The sequence below is a fragment of the Eimeria acervulina genome, genomic scaffold (assembly GCF_000499425.1).
Source record: "Eimeria acervulina Houghton genomic scaffold, Eah_scaff118, whole genome shotgun sequence".
Lineage (NCBI taxonomy): Eukaryota > Apicomplexa > Conoidasida > Eucoccidiorida > Eimeriidae > Eimeria > Eimeria acervulina.
Window position 1 is genome coordinate 16,863 of NW_013550350.1, and position 8,053 is coordinate 24,915.

An 8,053-nucleotide genomic window follows, 5' to 3' on the forward strand; every position below is an offset into this window, starting at 1 on the left:
AAAAAAGAGGTTTATTGTTTTATTTAATTATATAAACAATAGAGATGTTTATTTGTTTAATTCAATCAAATAAACAAACATTAAAAGATCGGTATACAGCAGAAGGAACACAGTAATATAAGCAAAACAAATAAAAAGATTAAAAAAGCCAAAGACATAATAACAATAATAATAATTATAATAGTAATAATAATAATAATAATAATAGTAATAATAATAATAATAATAATAATAGTAATAATAATAATAATAATAATAGTAAATAATAACAATGATTATTTTTATAGCAGCATAAAGGTTTAATGTCTGTGTGCTTTGATTTCGAAGAAAAGAAATCAAAGACAAACGAAGATAATAATTAATTTGTTTACATTAAAAAAGAATTAATTTGTATATTTATTAATTTGCGTTGTGCGTCAATAAAACAATTAATTTGTTTGTATTAAAAAGATTTAATTAATTTATTATTTAGTTTATTCTTCGTTTTCATACATGTAAAAAAGAGAAACAAAAACAAATAAAACTAAAATTAATAAAAATATCAACAAACAAACAATAACACAAGAACCAAAAACAAACAAAATAAACAAAACAAAACTAAATTAAATTATATTAAATTAAATTATATTATATTAAAACAAAATAAGGTGTATAAGCAACGAAGAAAAACAGAAAAATAAACACAACACCAAGCGTGGTGAGTATAAAGAATAGCGTTGAAAGATTAACATTAAGACAAATTTAAATAAACAATTTAATAATTAATTTAAATAATTAATTTAAATTAATTTTAAAATAGTTAAATTAATTTATTTATTTCGTTAAACTTCTTCACAACTCGTGGGGCCCTCTGGGGGCTACCGTGCGGGGAAAGTGAAGAAAAAGAAATGTTTGAAAGAAAACAGAGTAAAAATAATAAAATAAATTAATATTTATTTATTTAAAATAAATAAATACTAATTTAAAATAAATAAATATTAGATCAGAATGTTTTTAATGAATTATTTCGCTCTGTTTGTTCGCTGCGTTTCGTCTGATTGCTTTGTCTGTTTGTGAAGGTTTGTTAATTGATGTATTTTCTGCTTTCTTCTTCTTTTATCGTTTTATTTTATATTTGTTTTTGTTCTTTAAATAAAAATCAATGAAAAAATCAGAAGAAGACGCATTTTCTGCTGCTTCCACACCGGGAGCCAGCACCAGCAGCAGCAGCAGCAGCAGCAGCAGCAGCAGCAGCAACAGCAACAACACCAGCATTAACACCAGCACCAGCAACACCAGCAGCAACACCAGCAGCAACAGCAGCACCAGCAACACCAGCAACACCAGCAACACCAGCAACACCAGCAACAGCAGCACCAGCAGCAGCAGCAACAGCAGCAGCAGCAGCAGCAGCAGCAGCAAGGATGGATGTTGCACGTTGCTGCTGCTGCGTACTCCTCGCAATTTGTTGGTGGGTTTAGACATGGCGCAGTGGAGAGTTGGCGAAAATTTTCGGGGGGTGAAGTCGATAGACTTTGGCTGTCATTTCTTGCACTGGACCGAGACAGACAATATTAACAACAACAACAATAATAATAACAATAATAATAATGATAATAATAATAATAATAAAGACTGTACGTACAGCCGAATGCGAGTAGAAGAAGCAATTGGCAGCACAGGGCAGCGCGGCGAATTTCTATATTTTTCTCGCAGTTGCAAAGTTATAGTACGGGAATGGTCAACAACTTTTCGTCGGTTTCTTCCTTTACCCGATGATGAAACTCTTCGTTATATAGCAGGGGTTTATAGAGCAGATTTCTTTCATAATTTAGGGCCTTATCCGCAGTCTATGAGGGCTCAGTGGTCTTCGCTTACTTCTCATATATCTGCTGCATGCGTTAAACGCGTTGAACCCATTGGAAGCTGTTTAGAAGCACAAGGTATGCCGCTTACTGAAGAAGAGCAAAAAATGCTGCAGCAGCATCAGCAGCAGCAACAGCAGCAGCTGCAACAGCTGCAGCACCAGCAGCAGCAACGCTTGAAACTACGCAAAGGAAGAGGGGCAGTGGAAGCAGATAAACAAGTATTAAACTTTAAGAAGACAGACGAAGAAGAAACAGAAGAAGAAGAAGAAACAGATTGTAAAGAAAAACATCAAAGGGCAAAGACAGCATTTGGAGAAGAAGCTGAAGAAAGGCATGAAAAAGAGAGAGAAGTAAGAGAAGCAGCAGAAGCAGCATCGTGCAAAATGTTTTACTGCGATCTTAAACCCGCAAAAACAGATGCTGTACGTGCAGCAAGAGCAGCAGCAGCAGCAACACGTCGTAGTGGCGGTGATGCAGCAGCCGCAGCAGCAGCAGCAGCAGCAGCAGTTACTCAGCAGTGTACAGATAGAACAGATACTCTGCTGCAGCTTATTCAAGAGCTTCCTGAAGGCTATATATCTTTATTAGGAGAACTACAAATTGCTTTCATTGCTTTAGTCTTAGGCCACCACTTTCCTTCGCTTCTACATTGGAGGCGGCTCGTAGATATCTTCACAACTTCTGAAAGAGCTGTTTACCTCCTTCCAGGTTCGTATGCTGCTGCTGCTGATGATGATGATGCTGCTGCTGCTGCTCTTGGTGCTGCTGATGGTGCTGCTGTTGATAATGCTGCTGGTGCTGCTGTTGATAGTGTTGCTGTTGCTGCTGCTGATGCTGCTGCATTGTTAGGAGTATTGCTGCAGAGTTGTATGAAAAATACATTTTGACTGTTTTCTGAGTAGAACAGGTATTGTTTGTTGCTTATATATTTTTATTAATATATACATATATATATATATATATAAGTATATATATATATATATGTATATATATACATATGTATATGTTCATATATCTACATCTACATTTATACATATTATTAATATATACTTTGTCAATAATATAAAATATAATATTATTGATTATATTGAGTGTATTTCTTTTTTTTTTGTTTTCTTGCTGCAGACTTGTATGAAAATTTTCTCAATACATTCTGCGTGCAAGTTGAACAGGCCCCCGACGAATTTGCTGAAGGTCCGCTGCAAGAAGGCAATTTCTTGATGAGTTGTGCTGCAGCACTGTTAGAAACGTGTTACTCTGTGGATAGAGCAGCAGCAAGACAGGCGCTAAAGCAGCAGCAGCAGCAACAAACAGCAGAAGCAACAGCAGCAGCAGCGAGAGGAGAGGTGGTAGCAGCAGGAAGACAGCGGAGTAAGAACGCTGCTGATAAATACGAGATAAAGAAAAAAGAAAAAACAGAAATAGACAATCAAACAGAAGACATGCAACAAGATACTGCTGCAGAAGCAGAAGCAGCAGCAGCAGCACAAGCAGCAGCAGCAGCACAAGCAGCAGCAGCAGAAGCTGAGGTTGAAGAGGCAGTTGAGGCGCGAATGCAGGCATTAGAGCCCAAGTACAAAGCAGTAGAAGCTGCAGCCAGTCGTCTGCGCGACTTAGTTGCCGTTTTATTTAAACTTCAAACAAATGAAGGAAACCTAGAAGAACTTCTCTTAGCTCTGAGCGGGCCCGATGCCCCTCTTGTTGTGGAGATAGAAGACAGTGCGATGATTTAATATATTATCTGGTGATGCACGAAAAAAGCAGCAGAAATGCACCAGCAGCAGCAACAGCACAAGTGCAGCAGCAGCAGCAGCAGCAGCAGCAAAACTGCTGCAGCAGCAGCAACAGCAGCAGCAGCAGAACGCCGCCAGCGTCTGCGCGCTCAGTGGGAGACTTTTTTCTTTAAAAGCTGAAAACTATTTATTTGTAGCTCGGAAGGTTTGGGTTTTTGTGCGGCGGGCCGCTAGACTGAGGTGTATGTACACCGCATGCATGCAAAGATGCTTGAAGCATACATATAATATATACACCCTGCAACTGTAAATCTTTTACCCACAACTTTATCGGCTGTAGGGAATAGTAAGAAGAAGAGATGAGAAATTAAATACAACAGAGCAGCAGCTTCTAGGATAGAAAGAGAGAGAGGCAATTAATGCTTCAGTGCTGTCTCTCTGCCTCTCTCTCTCTCTCTCTCTGTCTCTCTGTCCTTGTCTCTGTCTTTGTCCTTGGAGTGTACAATGGGATATGAGACAAAGGAAGAGACACCTGCATGCGGATGCTGCTCCTGCTGCTGTTTCCGTCGCTGCTGTTGTTGTTGATGTTGCTGCTGCTGCTGATGTTGCTGCTGCTGCTGTTGTTGCTGTTGCTGGTGTTTTCTCTTCGTCTTCCCCTCTCAGTTCTTCCTGCCGCACCCGCCGCCCCTTTAAACCCAATTAACTAGCTGCAACGCCGAGCTGCAGCAGCTGCTGCTGCTGCTGCAGCTGCTGCTACTGCTGCTGCTGCAGCAGCTACTGTTGCCGCTACTGCTGCAGCAACTGCTGCTACTGCTACTGCTGCTGCTGCGGCAGCAGCAGCGCATGATCCCACAAGGTGTAATAAAAATGAAGAATGTGTTGAAGTAGAAAGTAGAGAAGTGCCGGAGAAGCAAATGAAGAATATAAATAACAGTAAGCGAAGATTTGCTGCTATGCACAAACTGTTTACGCGCCTTTGCTGTACGTACACCACAGCAGCAACATCCAACCAAACAACCTCTATACAATACTCCAAAGGGCTGCTGAGCACCTTCAGGCTGCATGCCGTTGTTGCTGCTGCTGCTGCAGCAGCAGCGGCTGATGCAGAGGCTGCTGCTGCTGCTGCAGAAGTTGCTGATGCTGCCGCTGCAGGGTTTGCAACTGCTGCTGCAGAGGTTGCTGTTGCTGCTGCTGCTGCTGCTGCTGCACCCTGCTGTTGCTGCGCCAAGTGTTTTCTAGCTGATGGCTCACCGAACAAACCAAAACGGCAGTACTATAAAATAAGATTGTATACAATCGTATATATAAATATAAATATATATTTATATTTATATTTATATATGTTTATATGTACATATTTATAAATATATATAACATTAGCCCCTCCCCTAAGCCGCATCTACCGCTGTTGGTGCCGCAGCGGAAGAAAGAATATGAACAGCAGCAGTTTCAGCTTTGAACAGCGCGCCGTCCTTCGCATCCCTGCTGTTGTTGCTGTTGCTATTGCTGCCGTTGCTGTTGCTGTTGCTGCAGTTGTTGTTGCTGTTGAAGTGTGGGGTTTCTCTTCTGCCAGTCCCCGCAGCAGCATCAGCAGCAGCAGCAGCAGCTGCAGCAGTTTTTGCGTTGGACGTCTGCGCCTTTTTAAAATTTTCCGTTATATTTGATGTACATTCTTCTATAGAATGGTCGTCTGCTGCAGCAGCAGCAGCAGCAGCAGCAGCTGAATGCAAGGCGCTGTCGTTATTGCTAACGGCGGTTGTTGTGGTGCTGCTGCTGTTGCTGCTGTTGTTGGTGGTGCCTTTGTTTGCTGCACTAGCTGCAGCAGCATCAGCAGCAACAGTAGCTGTTTCTTGCGAGCCTCTGGGTGTTCTGAATGTTGTTCTTCTAATTAAATAAGACAGCAGCCTCTGGCAGCAATATCTTCTTGCTGCACTGAAAGGAATAGTATACGTGTCTGCCCCGTCAATGCTGTACGTAACTGTAATATCTCTACCTTCTTCTTCCTCTTCATCTGCTGCTGCTGTTGCTTCTGCTGCTGTTGCTTCTGCTGCTGTTGCTGCTGAAGAAGAGGGGACGGAAGAAGAAGCAGAACAAGAAGAAGAACAAGAAGAAGAAGGAGGTATATGCGAAGACCTCTTAAAGCGTAAGATGCATAATCGGTTTCCCAAAGCGAGTTCATCTGAAGAAGATATTCAAAAAAAAACAAAACAATTAAAATAAAAATAATAAAATAGACAAAGCGGAGGTAAATAAACAGATATAAAAACAACGTAAATGAAACAAATGATAATGTAATTTAATTGTATTTAAACAAACAAGTAAAAAACAAAAAAAAACAACAGACAAGACAAGCAAAACAAATAAACGAGACAATCAAAACAATCAAAACAATCAAAACAAAGCACTCAAAACAAAGCAAATAAATAAACAAACAATCAAAACTACAAAGACAAACATATTAATAATTACTTATTAATAAATAAATAAATAAAACAATCAGCAGCTCCGTCGTATGATTACGAGGCGGACCAACAAATAAACAGATAAATAAACAAATAAATAAAACAATCAATAAAAACTATGAAGACAAACACATGAAGAAATGCACGATAACCAGGTAGACAAGTAGATAAATAAATAAACAAATAAACAAAATAAATAAATAAATAAACTGTTTAAATAAAAACTAAAAAAAAAGCGTATGATTACCAGGCAGATGATTTTTGGGTACTTTCGTTCCCGTTGCATAAATTCGATATTCGTGCATATCTTCTTCAGTTGTTTCTTCATTAACACCGCAAGGCCTGCTGGGATCCGATCCCCCAGCACCTTGACGCCTTCTTTTCCTTGCATGCGCTGCTGCAGCAGCTTCTGCTTCACGTTCTGCTGCGCGCTGCTCCGTCTCTTTCCTTTATTAATAATATATGTATAAAACAAAACACACAAACAATACACACAATCTTCACATACAATACAACATACGAAAATGATATCTTCCTCCTGCTTCTCTTGCTGCTGTGGCTGCTGCTGCTGCTTTATGATGCTGCTATTGCTGCTGCTGCTGCTGCTGCTACTGCAGCGAAGAAACACAAAGGTAAATGCCTTATTATAGGAGGGGTGGTGAGTTACAAGAGCAATGGGAAAAGACAGAGAAAAGAAAAGACGTACTTCATATCTTGCATTTTTGAATGAAACATCGGCGCGTGAGCCAAATTCGACTGTACGTACACCGCAGCAAACTCCACCAGCGCAGACTTTTTAAATGCAGTATATTAATTACTTTTTACTTAATTACTCCACAAGATAATATGCACAAGGTCCTTCTTTAAAAGACATTATGAAACTAAAACCAACGCAAAAACAACGCAGAGAACAAACAGCAAGACAGACACACATACACACACACAGAAGGAAAGCAAGAAAAAGAAAGACAGGAAGAAACAAAGAGCAAGAGATATATACATAGATAGACAGAGATAGATAGATAGATAGATAGATAGATAGGTAGATATATACATAGATAGACAGATAAGTAGATAAATAGGCAGAGAGAGACAGAGACAGAGAGACAGAGAGATGGATAGACAGAGGAAGAAAGAGAAAAGGAAGAAAAGAAAAGAGACAATGAAACACAAAAAGAAAACACCACTCACCTCCACCTCCCACGTGTCGTCGGATTCGTCGAAGCCCTTCCATCGGACTTTAAAATAATCCTGAATGAAATGAAAATAAAACAAAGAACAACTGCAATAAACGCAAGCAGGTGTACATACACCCGAACCCTCTTCTAATCTGTCTAATGCTTGATGCTACTCTCTAAGAAATCAGCATGCATGCAGTACGCCAATAAAAATAAAGAAAGGAACAAGCATTATATATATATATATATTTATATATATATATATATATATATTAGCTTGGCTCAAGCCTCTACAAATAACAATATCTTAATTCATATTTTTTAAAATTTTTAAAGAAAAATTCTTTTAAAAAAATTAAATGTGTTTTTCCACATGCGCATATACATATGTATATGCATATGCATATGTTTATATATCTGCATCTACATTTATATATATATATATATATATATATATATATATTGCAATGAATAATGCAAGATGTATATATTTGTCTCACGAGTCCCTTCTCTTTCTTGTGGGCGACGATATCTTCGACTTCATATTCCTCCGACTTGACGGAATATTTTTCTCTCTTTTTACCCCCTGTACAGACCACAGCCTTAAGAAGCCATTGCATACACCGCTTGCTGTTGACTTGTTTCCTGTTGCTGCGCGTTCTATCTCAAAAAAGCAGTGAATACACCTCCTGCTGCTGTATATGCATGTTCTGCTGCTGCTGCAGTTAAGGCCAACGCTGTCCGTTGAATATAAAATAAGAAGAACGCACCCTTCATGATGATAGACTGCGCAAACTGCTGCTGCGAAGAAATAGAAATTAGATGCTGAAGGG

General features: G+C 39.0%; 1 protein-coding gene across 1 annotated transcript; it reads left to right on the plus strand.

Moving 5' to 3' along the window:
- Positions 1–1,141: 1,141 nt before the first annotated feature.
- EAH_00018130 (hypothetical protein, conserved) lies at positions 1,142–3,580 on the plus strand (the record flags this gene model as incomplete). The annotated part of the gene is made up of 3 exons (XM_013397526.1): positions 1,142–1,450; positions 1,829–2,315; positions 2,973–3,580. 3 exons carry the CDS (start codon positions 1,142–1,144, stop codon positions 3,578–3,580), a joined length of 1,404 nt encoding a protein of 467 aa, XP_013252980.1.
- Positions 3,581–8,053: the final 4,473 nt, after the last annotated feature.